Source organism: Olea europaea, chromosome 8, assembly GCF_002742605.1.
Source record: "Olea europaea var. sylvestris chromosome 8, O_europaea_v1, whole genome shotgun sequence".
NCBI classification, from domain to species: domain Eukaryota; kingdom Viridiplantae; phylum Streptophyta; class Magnoliopsida; order Lamiales; family Oleaceae; genus Olea; species Olea europaea.
Window position 1 is genome coordinate 4,582,301 of NC_036244.1, and position 13,791 is coordinate 4,596,091.

At 34.6% G+C, this 13,791-nt stretch overlaps 1 protein-coding gene across 3 annotated transcripts; it reads right to left on the reverse strand.

Annotated features, from left to right (window-relative positions):
- Nucleotides 1-75: 75 nt before the first annotated feature.
- Nucleotides 76-9,945, reverse strand: LOC111398578 (translation initiation factor IF-2). Of its 3 annotated transcripts, none has more exons than XM_023025543.1 (8): nt 9,768-9,945; nt 6,293-6,394; nt 5,550-5,673; nt 4,571-4,643; nt 3,233-3,581; nt 1,513-2,562; nt 1,149-1,298; nt 76-781 (listed from the first exon to the last, which is right to left on the reverse strand). In XM_023025543.1, the coding sequence occupies exons 2-8, from the start codon at nt 6,317-6,319 to the stop codon at nt 347-349; spliced, it is 2,208 nt and encodes a 735-aa protein (XP_022881311.1). In that variant the 5' UTR covers nt 6,320-6,394; nt 9,768-9,945; the 3' UTR covers nt 76-346. The 3 variants fall into 3 exon arrangements, with proteins under 3 accessions (XP_022881311.1, XP_022881312.1, XP_022881310.1); XM_023025544.1 differs by lacking the exon at nt 9,768-9,945 and adding an exon at nt 7,603-7,720 and having other exon boundaries at nt 1,149-1,286; XM_023025542.1 differs by lacking the exon at nt 9,768-9,945 and adding an exon at nt 7,603-7,720.
- Between the last annotated feature and the right edge of the window lie 3,846 nt (nt 9,946-13,791).

Sequence of the window (13,791 nt, forward strand, 5' to 3'; positions counted from 1 at the left end):
AGGAGTGCAGGACAACATAGCACATTAACAAGACTAACAAGAAGAATACACAGAAACTGATAACATTCAAAATCATAAATTATAAGGTACACTTTCTTCTCCCATCATACAATACATGACTAGTTTGTATTGAACTATTCTATGAAAATCGTCTATTGTTCTGTGTTATTGAGAATGACGCAACAAGACTTCAAGGGTCTCAGTTCAAATCATAAAAATTCGATTTCCGGGCAAAAAAATAACGTTAATCTAGACCTACAACAAAATTCCTTTACCTACTCGACAAAAATTGTATAGGCTGAGAAGTGACAACATCGGCTGATCAAGGAACCAAATTATAATATTATCAGCATTCTATTCGAACTGCCCCACTCTCTGATGAAACAAACTTTGGTTTTCTGTTCACTTGCACCAAGCATTGAATAACATCTCCAACCTGGAAATCAAAACAATCTTTGATCACGAGCCCACAATCATTCCCCTTGCCAACAGCCTCCACGTCCTGTTTCTCGCGTTTCAAAGATGCACATGATCCTTCGAAAACAACTTCCCCACTTCTAAGAAGTCTCAGTGTTGACGATTTAGTGACACGGCCATCTATCACTCTGCAACCAGCAATCTTCACATCGTCTCCCTTGGATTTGCTCCTCCCTTTCAGTTCGAAGATATTCAGCACCTGGGCTTCTCCCGCAACCTGTGTCTCAAGGGTTCCCGGAGCCTTTTCAACAATGAAATTACCAATGTCCTCCAGAAGATGGTAGATCACACGATGCAATTTTATCTGCAATCAGTCATTACTAAGAGTAAGTAAACTACTAGCGTATTTTATCTATATCTCTTCTCGTCATGCCACCATCTCATCAAAGTAACATACCTAGATTCCTAAGTTGCAGTAGAATCTCAAATTTAAAGTGTGTCTAAGAGCATGGTTGGCTTAGCTTATAAAGTTTACTTGTACCTAAATAAAGTTTTAATATAAATAATTCGTTTATTGGTTTTGTCGAAAACAATTTCCTTACTTCGAGAGTAGAATGAGAGTTAACTATTTTTACTGAAATTAAGAAAAGTAAGTCCCCCAAAACGATTGGGAACAAATTTATCCTTTTTTCTTGGCCAAACATGCTCTAAGTTTCAGCAAAACATTGTACCTTCACTTTGGCTTGTGTAGCAGCCAGAGCAATAGAACTAGGAGGATCCCGCACATTAAATCCAACAATACATGCACCACAAGCTTGTGCCATATCAATATCAGACTGAGAAACAGGCCCAACTCCAGCATGGATAACCTTCAAAAAAACCTAGGAAAACAATCAGTTAAATTAGCTAAGCATCAGGAAGCTGCAAATCTGAAGAATATAAATCTTACTTGCTAAGAATGAACATAGAGCAATAAAATTACCCAGTGCTTAGAAAATAAGAAAAGCCATTAAAGAAATTAATCATTGTAATAAATTTGATTTTGTTGTCTTTATTATCATTTTCAAGTGTACGGTCATCAAAATTTTTAGATACCTGTGAACTGTTCAAATTCTTCACCGCATCTGTAACTGCTTGGACAGTGCCTTGAACATCTGCTTTGACTATCAGTGGCACTTCAACCCGTTCGGGTTTCGTCTCATCCTCTTCCTCTTCCTCTTCCGAAGCTTTTGGCCTTTCCTCTTCCAGTTTCGTTAGTCTATCCTTTTCAAATTTCTTTTTCCTTCCTTCACTAAGCATCCTTGCTCTTTCCTCAGACTCAACAACAACAATGTCATCACCTGCCATCGGAAGTCCCTTTAACCCTTCAATCTCAATTGGCATAGCTGGTCTAGCCTCTGCAATCACTTTCCTCGCCATATCCCTAATAGACCTAATTCTTCCCCACTCAGCACCGACGACGACATGCTGTCCACAAACTAAGGTCCCTGCCTTCACTATAGCAGTAGCCAATGGACCACGTCCCTTATCGAGCCTTGCCTCGACTACATAAGCTTGGGCAGGTCCATCAACGCGTGCTTTAAGATCCATCAACTCGGCCTGAAGCAGCAATGCGTCCTCCAACTTATCGAGTCCAACTTCGTTTATGGCAGAAACTTCAACAACCTGGACATCTCCACCCATCTCCTCGAGCAGCAACCCCTCCGCCGCAAGCTGGACTTTTACTCTTTCCGGGTTTGCATCTGGTTTGTCGCATTTATTAATTGCAACAACAATTGGTACATTACCTGCTTTTGCATGAGACATTGCTTCAAGAGTTTGAGGCATCACACCATCATCTGCAGCGACCACAAGTACAACGATATCTGTAACTGCTGCACCTCTGGCTCGCATTGCACTAAAGGCAGCGTGGCCAGGAGTGTCCAGGAATGTGATCGATGCACCGGATTGCATGCCAACAACAAAGGCACCCAGATGCTGTGTTATGCCTCCAGCTTCTTTTGCTGCCAAAGACGTTTGTCGCAGAGCATCCAGTAGAGACGTTTTACCATGGTCAACATGTCCCATCACTGTGACAACAGGGGAACGTCCTAACACATGAGCACCATCATCAGAATGCAGCCTACAAACATTGACACCAATTTCCTGAAAGAATACAGACAACCATAATTGTTAACATGTAGGCAACCGAGAAAAAAATCCATAGTTCAAAAAATAAGTTTTTTTTACACTGGAGTACACAGAGAAACAAGATTAAGCACATGAATCCCGTGCAAAATGGATTTGATTCATATTTTGGTGGTTCCCTTCTTTCATGTTCCATGTTATTCTTTACGTTTTTTTCTTCTTAACGGAACATGAAATCAGGCTTTCAATATTTTCACTAAATGGCCTGTTCTACATGTACAATCCTAGTTTTGATAAAAATCAAATGGTCAGTCAAATCTTTTTATAAGTGGTTTCTTTTGGAGGGATTTTTGGTGGAGAATTCGTAACTTGATTTTCCATCATTGATTTTACTCATCAAGATAATGAAAAATTAGAGATCAGGACAGCACATCTGAACCAAACCATCGAAGAGCTTAAGCTATTACAAAGGACAACATTTATTTATTTAAATTTAGACTTCAACGTGCCTTCTCACATGCAGGATAAATTAATTTTTCATCAAAATCCTGACATGTCTACAATTTTCATAAATGAGTGGCAATGAGACTTCAAGTCGGGACTTTGCTTGCTATGATACTATGTAAAAACACCCCACCTAAAAGACACATTTATTTATATAAGTTTTGTCTTCAAAAAAATTGAATACCATCGCAACCAGCTCTGCTATATCAATACTGAGAGGGTCGAATTCTGAGTCAATTTTCTCCCCGACATTTACAATGATATGTTGCACTGTAGCTATAGATTCTCCACAACGCTTGGCAAGCTCTACAATAGTCATGCCTTCAAATATTTCAATTGTTTTATCTGATGAGGACTTTGCACCTCTTTTTAGTTTAGGAGGCAAATATGGGGTCTCGACTGGAGGTTTGGCCTCTTTCTTTCTTTTTGAGAACTTCCCTTTATTTAGAACCTTCCCTCTCTCAGAAATCTTTAGGCCCAATGATGCATCCTCTTTTCTCCTAGACAGCAGTGTTGGACTTGCATGGAAACTCCTAAACAAAAATATAAGACCAGTCTAATAACAACTTGAGCAATGCAGAGCTATTGGGTATTTCTAAGTAATAGAATTACAGCAAAATCAGAAGTCCCATAAAAAATAGCATGTCAAGATCTGAACTATTATGAAATTTTCAACGATAATTTTAGCTTACTAGGAAAACAACAAGGTTTAACTGGGGAACACCAACTGTTCAAAGAATATATTATGCACAGGCAATGAAATGTAATCAAGATCTCACTGAGATTCTAGAATCAAGTTACTTATGCAATGGACAAAAAAATCCAGGATTTAAGTTCTACAGAACCCTTTGAAAAAATGAATTTGTAATATCTAGTAGTTGCCTTGTCGTGCTAGATAGATTTTTTTCGCCTTTTATATAACTTCAATTATATGTTGAAGACCAGTTTTGAAAACCCTAATAATAAACAGGTGTAGTTTAGAGTTTAGGAATTGAACTGTTGAATCCAATAACCATATGCAATTCCATTTCAAATGAAGTTCAAACCTTTATTAGCCCTTGTTTGAGCCCTATTCTTCTAAAAATTCATTTTTTCAAAACTTATTTTCATCCACATATTCTTCAATAAAATAATATTACACGCAAATCCAAAACTTTTCCTTAATTTTTTTAACCACACATTCTCCATCAATCTACTATTCAACATACATTCTTTCCCCCAAAATGGGGTTCAAACAAGGGCTTAGTATATGAAAGGAAAAGCATGAATGATAGGTCACAACTTCTCATTTCCAAATAATTAAAACTTCTCATTTCCAAATAATTAAACGTTTTCCATTTTTCACATCAAAATGACTAAGATATCAATTTTCCAGTCTGTGCTGTAGTGATTACAACAATTTACACCTGGTGATAAAATAAACCCTTCAAAAACTAGATAACATGTAAGTCAAGCATCTATCTGATAACAAAATTACACAAAATGTGGAGAAGGAAATAAATTACATTGTAAGCCAAATTACCTTATCAAACATCTGTTGTCCAAAAAATAAAAATCTTCATTAGCACCACAAATCACAGAATTGATGCCAAACCCTGAAATATAATTCATCATAAAAGAGTCCATAAGCAGAGAACTTATTAACCATGATCAGTAATTCTTTCTACAGAAGAATGTTGTCCTTGACTACTTCCAACTTTTTGTGGGTTGTCCAACCATACAATCGTCACTCTTAATTGCATGGCGACCAAATCAACAATACAATGAGGATATAGTGATCGTTGGAAAATTTTGAAAAAGGAAACACATGATCTATAAAATACAAAAACGAAAATATACTAGAATAAACCATACACCATCTAAAAATCAACAATAAAACTCTAAAACATAAAATAAATCAAGAAAGTAGTAATCACATTTAAAGACAACTAATCAGAAACTAGAAATGGAAGTCTAAACCAAATTAAAACAATTGGTCAGCTACTTAATATTTGTGTTTACTCTGAATTGAAAAGAAATATAAACACAGAGGAAAGAAACAAAAACACAGAAACAATAAGGAAAAATATATAAAAATGGTAACAACAGCGAAATTACATGTATTATAAAACTAGCCAAAAAGGTAAAGGCTAGTAAAAATACAGCCCAGAAAGAGCAAGGCTAAGGAGCACACACCTCAGCCACCTTGAGGCTAATGCCACAAGATATGAGCTCAGTAAGTCAAGACATAAAAATTGATTATGGGTATTTAANACACACCTCAGCCACCTTGAGGCTAATGCCACAAGATATGAGCTCAGTAAGTCAAGACATAAAAATTGATTATGGGTATTTAAGCTATAAGCTTCGAGCTTTCAAAACATGAACCATAAAATATAGAAATACCAAAATATGGTAGAGAAGAATTTTAACTAGAATAAAGGATTATTGCTGGAAAAAACTAGCAAACCATAATCAATTGCCCTAGATGTTCTAACCGAGAGATGCAAATGAACATTTACCTTGCAAGTGTCTGAATGAAGTAGATAGTGCTTTGGTCGTACTTTTAGAGCTACATTTTGATGTTGATAACAACTTATCTTTAGACACTGCTGTCAGTGCTTGCGTAAGACTAGCATGGATGCCCTGCAGGAAGATCCAGTTAAATAAATGGTTTCCTACAATAGATGTTGCCACTACTCATGGAAACTAAATGGAGATCAAAACAACGACAAAATTATCTTCACAAAATCAGGAGAGAAATTTAAAGAAGACAATCTTGGAAGTCGACAACTACAATCACTGAGGTTGGTGATCTAAAAAACTTCAAATGTGCTGCATGACTGATGATGCATATCCAAATAATGCATCCCAGGCAAAACACAATCTATGTAATGGTCATTTCTCAGGATGTGAAGATAAGCAGCTTCAAAATCATCAAATAATAATTTTAAAAAATAATTCAATATAATCCACTAAATAAACAATGGGCCAGAGAACAAAATAATCCAGAGGGTGCAAGTGCTTGCTGTCAATAAAGTTCTGGGTATATACAATCTCAAACGAACAAACTATTGTGTGGCTGCTATATGCTGTGTAACAGAGCATTCAGTGTGTGCAGCTACAAAAACTCGTTTTTATCTTTTTCCTATTTTCCATAAAGAAAGAGAACAACAAAGAGTAAATAAAGACGAACAAAAGGAAATAAATGAGAAGTATAAGTATACTAACTAGAAAGGGGCAAGAGGAACTGATCAATGCACACCTTTTTTCCTACTGTTCTCCACGCCATTCATGAGGATGCCAATCTCAACTCCTTCAGTCTCAGAAATTATATAAAATATCTGATCAATGTAGCTGAATTCCGCTGTAGGAACAGTGATTAAGAACAGAATGCAATAACCATTCAAACACTAAATGTCAGAGAATAGTAGAATTTGATTCTTCATTGCTCAATAATTACTATTCCCATGACACAAAAGATAGAAAGGATAGCACGATGCTGAGTACTGTAATAAAAACCAAAAACTAAACCTTACACTAGAGAACAGACGTGTACATAAAAATAAACCAATCTTTTGAGCCAAGATATAAAAAAAAAAAAAAAAAAAAAAAAAAAAAAAAAAAAAAAAAATCTATAAAACTTATAAATTCATAATTCTCCAAAACCCACGTAAGTAACACAATAAAATGAACATATTTAACTAGGGTAGCCTTTATTAAGACTTGGATTTCCATCTTAAAAGTATGTAGCAGTAATAAAGACACTGGTTTCATCTTAAAAAGTCAACTTTGTTAGCATTCATATACTCTTAACATGTCCTGTGAGACAATGACCTGTTCGAGAGCACCAATATTGAAATCCGATAGCCAGCTTGAGCTTTAGATGGATCGGTTGCTCGGTTCAACTTAATGCAATTTGATACTAGCGTGGGATCCATCTTAAAATGTCAGCTTCATTAAATGAAGTAACCTAATCCATCATGGGTTGGTTAGTGCTCCTATACCCTCAACTCCTTAAGGCACAATAGACACACAATTATTCCTACGAAAAGTTTCCATTCCCTGTGAAGTACCGCAGCATAAACTCTAACTTTTCAGTTTTATCGCTTTAAAAAATATGATTTTGTTTTGAAAAAAGTTGATGAAATGTGGGTTTTTTTTTTAAAAAAAAAAAAAAAAAAAAAAAAAAAAAAAAGGAAGCCAGAGACCACATTTTAGAATGTCAAAGATAGCAGTCTGAAAGAGAAACTTCTGATGGGAAGATAAAGAAAACCCATTCGAAGAAAAAGGAAGCAACACTTTTTAGCAACTGGGCAATATAAACACAAAAGTAAAGAGTTAGTCCTATAAATTTCGCATTTGCCATGAAATTCTGCAACCGCAGAACTTAATAATATACTAATTTTCCATCCACAAAACCACTCCAATTTGTCGCGAAAATTAATCAACAATCGAAACATGTCAAAAAGAACAAATACCAATGTCTTCAAATCATGCCAGTACAAAAATTCAACAGGAAAAATATAATCCCTTTTCCATAAATATTCAGAGGAAAAAAAAAAAAAAACTTACATAAAGGAGTCTGAATTGGATCCAAAAAGGTTTCTTGGTGAGGAAGGGTGAGGCCGTAAGGTGCCAAAGACAGTGAATCAATGATGAGATTTGTGCACGTCGCGCAGTACTAGTATTGGACCGACTACCTAGAGATGAAATTTTAAAAACTTTGCTTATTAAAAAAAAAAAAATAATAATAATAATAATAATAATAATAATAATAAATTAAAATGAAATATTATTAAGGCCCCTTTTGGAAGGAATTTTGATGATATATTTTTTGATCGTTAGAAGAAAAATGGGGTCCACTTGTAAAAGAATGAGTCAAAAATTACGATTTGAATAGTGAAATAACGATCAAACAATCAATTTTTTTGAGTAAAAAAATCACTCCCAAACACGCTGTAAGTCAATTTGAAAAATGATCACACAGGTTTGTACAAATTTTTAAATTAATAATTTAAGCCCCATTTGGCTCCAATTATTTAAAATTTTAATAATTGGAATTTTTTTTTATTTTTTTTGAAAATTTTGTAGTTAAAAAGAAAAAAAAAATTGAGATTACGTATAATATTATTTTTATTATAGAATGTATGATTGATAAAAAGAGATAAAAAATGATTAAGGCTCTGTTTGAGCCTTATTATTTTCTCTTTAAAATGAAAAATATGATCGTTATTCATCACATCAAGCCATCATATTTGACTTTTTATCTCTTGTGTGGATTCATAAAAGCTATATTTTTCATTTTCATTCGTACAAAACGGGGGCTAAAATTTTAATATGGGTCATACGGAGGCTATGTGTTATTATGTTCATTTAGTCACTTAACTTATTTAAAGCTACATTTTTTGTCCATAAATATGTTTTGACCTATTTAAGGTCTCTATTTAACAAAATTTATAAATAATTTAATTTTAACAATATTCTACTTGATCTACAAATACTAACGTCTTTCAATGTCACAAGCGTGGAGACCAAACATTCACTTCAATAGACTACTTATTGCTCCTGTGATTGCAGTCGCTTTTATTGTTTCCTCTCTCTCGAATATATGCTTGGTTTTCATAAAATCTTTTTGGTCACCTTCAAAAACAAATCAAAAATTCCATCTTGACGTTATGAATAGTGGTGCCAACCTATAGCTTAAACTATTTCACAAGTATATTCACATATTCACTATTCATTTCTATGATTTATAAATTCTTCCCGAGAGGCTGAAATTTATACCATTATTTTTGGGGAAAATTGCAGCCGAGGTACCAAACCTTTTGTTTTTTAACAGACTTTGCCCAAACCTTTAGTTTGTGCCAACCACGATATCAAACCTTTCAAAAACTTGCAGTGAAAGTCCAAATGGATGGAAACCGTCCGTTTGACCCTTAGTTGACCAATAAAATTGAATTTTGATCAAATTTTGACCAACTTAAAAGGGCAAAAAGGTAAATTTGCTATTTAATTCTATAATAAAACAAATAAACTAATATATCAAATAAAAATAAAAGAAACTACTATTCATCTTCTTCTTCTCCCCACCCAACCCCACCCCACCCCACTTGGGCTTCTTGCTTCGAAAAACTGATGTTTACCACTATTTCCACCTCTCCTTAGCAACTCATTGGAAAGCCAAAATTTTCTGTAAAGTGAAGCCCTCTCAACAAAACACTCAAATGGATTCATCAAATCAAACCCCTCATTCTCATGTCATTGACGAGTCCGGCAATCCCGTGCAATTAACCGTTCATTTACCTTCCTCAGACCCTAATTTCGATTCCAAATCCAACACAAACCACCCAGATTTGGTATGATCAGAACGTATAACATCAGCAGAATGTAAATATCTAATGTCGCGCATATAAATGAATCAAACCTAGAGCCACAAAATTCGTGAAAAAAAATCCCAAAAATTAAGTTTTATCAAGAACATAATCCTCAAAAAATCAAGAATCCATACTATTTTAAATGATCAAGCCGTAACATCAGAAATCGTACTCACACATAGAAATGACATAAACCCACAATCACAAAATTCGTGTAAAATAAAAATCAAAACCCTACAAACGGACTGTATCGACGACATTCCTCGAAATAAAACAGATAAAGTTCCCACAAATTTCCATAGGGAAAAAATTAATGACAACCCAAAAGTAGCTCAATTTTCAAATCAATTGTATAAAACTAACCATTTTGATTATTTTCTTCCTGAATTGGAGTTAAATCTTCTCCAAAGTCGTCATCTTTTTCTTCTTCGATTTCAACCTCTTTTCCGACCTCTTCAACTTCTTCGTACTCCATTTCGACATCATCGTCAATTTCGGTGGTTAAAGTAGAGGTGGTTGCTGACAGTGGATCATTCACCGCAGCAAATTTATTTGGCAGTGGGGTGGCGTGGGGTTGGGTGGGGGAAGAAGAAGATGAATAGTAGTTTCTTTTATTTTTATTTGGTATATTAGTTTATTTGTTTTATTATAGAATTAAATAGCAAATTTACATTTTTTCCCTTTTAAGTTGGTTAAAATTTGGTCAAAATTCAATTTTATTGGTCAACTAACGGTCAAACGGACGGTTTTCATCCATTTGGACTTTAACTGCGAGTTTTTGAAATGTTTGGTATCGTGGATGACACAAACTAAAGGTTTGGGCAAAATCTGCTAAAAAATAAAAATTTTGGTACCTCGATTGCAATTTTCCCTTATTTTTGTATCCATTCAAATAAAAATTGTTTAACCTCAATTTACAGAGATTTTGCTTGTGTCGAAGTTGTTATTAAAATAATCTAATAAAATATCTTGCAAATCTATTGAACTAATATTTTAATTAAATTATAATGGCACAATTATTATAATAAATCGCATCATTTAAAAATTAATAATTTAAATCATACACGTAACATGTACGCCCCTAATCAATCATAAAATTTAGGGAAAATTGCAGCCAAGGTACCAAACATTTCATTTATTAGCATACTTTGCTCAAACCTTTAGCTTGTGCCATCCACAGTCCCAAGCCTTTCAAAAATATGCACCGGAGGTTCAAATGGATGAAAATCGTCCGTTTGATCGTTAGTTGACTAGAAAAGTCAAAATTTGACCAATTTGGACCAAATAAAAAAGGCAAAGTGGTACTTTGCATTTTTTATTAATATTAATAATTAAAATAATTAATAATAATAATAGAAAAGTAAAAACAAAATAAATAAAAATCAAAGAGAAGAAAAGGAATACCGTTTATCTTCATCTTCATCTTCACCCCGCCCCGCCCCGCCCCGCCTCGCCTCGCCCCAATCGGGCTCCACCAACGATAGCACAGTTATCCCTCCCACTCTACACGCACTTCCTCACCCTTTCGTTCTCTAACAATCCATCTACAAACACCATTTTCGCTCTCTAATTTCTCAACATAACCGTTCATCTATGGCTTCAATTTCAGCCGCCGCAACGACCTCTACAAGACTTGCATACGCTTACACCCCGACTTCATCCTTGAGTACGTCCCTTGCTTCCAATTCTTCAAAACCCACAAAAATTGTGTTTTCCTCTTCATTTACCCCTTCTTTATCTACCCTTTTGGTCAATCCCGCTGCCGCCCCAATCGGGCTCCACGGAGCATTACCCAATGGAAGCTCCTCAGGTGAATATTCAAATGCCAGCGTGGGAAGGGGCGGAGCGGGGTGGGGGTGGAGTGAAAATGAAGATGAACAGTATTCCCTTTCTTTTCCTTGATTTTTTTTTTTTACTTTTCTATTATTATTATTAATAATTATTTTAATTATTAATATTAAGAAAAAATGCAAAGTACCACTTTGCCCTTTTTAATTTGGTCCAAATTGGTCAAATTTTGACTTTTCTAGTCAACTAACGGTCAAACGAACGATTTCTATCCATTTGAACCTCCGGTGCATATTTTTGAAAGGTTTGGGACTATGTGTGGCACAAACTAAAGATTTGAATAAAGTCTGCTAATAAACGAAAGGTTTGGTACCTCAATTGCAATTTTCCCTAAAATTTAACCGTCAAGAATTGATGGATTCACATCCCATTTAATAATAGAGTTGTCAGTTGTGCATGAATCTGTTTTTGGCTTCAGGTGGACTCAAAAAAATACTGCCCTATTTGGGATGCAATAAAATGTGTGATTTTTTTTTTTTAAATGTATGATTGAAAAAGAAGAAAAATTTTTAAATTTAAATTTAATATTATTTTAGTGAAGAATATGTGGTTAAAAAGAGAATGAAGAAAAATACATTTTGAATAAAATGAAACTTAAACGAGAGTATATAACGATAAAATATATTTTCCGAAGGCATTTGCACTTAAACAATCAATCAAGATAATTTACAAATACATCTTACAGCACTATTCCACACAATATCGATTAAAATTCAAATTTTAATACAAGTCAAATTCAATAATTAATTTTAATCCATATTTTATTGGATCACACAACTTTTCAATTACACATTTCATCAACTTTTATCAAAATCTATTAAGAATCTTATTTTAATCCTCACCAAACAAGACTTAGGATCAGTTTGACAAAACTTTTGTTTTTGCTTCTTATTAAGTAGTTCTTTCTTCCAAAAGAGCTTTATAGAGAAGGAAGTAATATTGGATCAACTTTCTTTAAAAAAAAAAAAAATTCTAAGTAGAAAAACCACTTTCATAAAATTAAATAAATGTGTCCAAAAACAACTTTTTGATTAAAAAAAAAAATCTCATATTGGCTTTTCAAAAATCATGTCAAACGGCCTTACAGTATATATTTCAATGATTTTAAGAAAAATACTATTTTGCTAAAAAAAATCATTAGGTGTTCAAATAGATTCTCAAACAATAGGCTGAGCATCATACACTTCATTGTACAAATTTGCGGAAAAAAAAAAAAGAATTATAGCAGCTTCAAGCTACTGTTAATCGGACAATAATCTTCTGTTCAATGACCAATCTTATATGCGGAGGTTCGACGAGATGATAAGCCGAAATGTTTTATATTTAATCAGGCCGCAACCTTGCTGAATAGCGATTTGCGGATCTGCAATTATGTACATGATTATCTCAGCCAATGGTCGTATAAAGTTAAAGAATTATGCTTGAGGTACAGGGTAGGGCTCACAACCTGGAGGTAGGTGAGGTTTTGACCAATTTTTTATACAGGTAGGTCCCATCTATTGTGAGGGTCGATAGACCTTCGTAAAACAACATAATTGAAAATGAAATTGAGTTCATAAGCACGGAACAAGGAGGTGAGAGGGAGCAATATGTGAATAGATATTAGATACCATATCAAATTGCAGAATATGTTAGCCTCTAAGAGAACATAATCATATCCACTCATGTGTTCTTGTGAAACTAGGATCATACTATATGTACAAATTTTTTTTATAAATTTTCTTACCCATTATTCACAAAGGAGGTGGAGACCACAAACCGACATTTTTTAAAGGATCATGCTACATGTACAAATTTTTTTACAAACTTCCTTACTCACTTTCACAATAGGGGTGGGATCACAAGCCCCCCCCTTTTTTTTTAATTCACGTGGGGTCCGCTAATTTTGGGAGAGTGAGTATACTATTTTGTTAACAAGATTTTGTACAAATATTTTTATCATTTTTTTTAAATTCACGTGGGGTCGGTTAACTTTGTGAGAGTGAGTACACAATTTTGTCAATAAAATTTTGTACAAATATCTTTATCTAGGGGTGGCAGTGGCTCGGCTCAGCTCGGCTCACGAGCTCGTGTACTCACGAACCACGAGCTCGTGGGCCGGGCCGGGCCCACGAGCGGCTCGCGAGCTCATGAATTTATTTTTATTTTTTGCAAATTTTTCAATTTTTATTAATAAAATTTCAATTTTTTTCCACCTTTTTGGACGAGCCAGCTCGTGAGCTCGGCCCACGAGCCGCTCGTCTAGCTCGACGAGCTCAGCAGGCTCGGCTTGTTGGAATCGACCCCCCGCTCAGCTCGAGCTCGAGCTCGTCATTTGACGAGCCCGAGCAGCCCACTAGCCAAGCCGGCTCGACCCATTTGACATTCCTATCTTTATCCGTGAAGCTAATATTCTCAGGTGGTGAAACTAAAATTATGAAAGAAAATGGTTGTTCTGTGTTTTTGTTAATATTTTTATAGTACTTATCCTCATTTTTGTGTAACGAACACAACATATCCCTATCAGATAAAGCATAAATCTTTACATTGATAATGATTT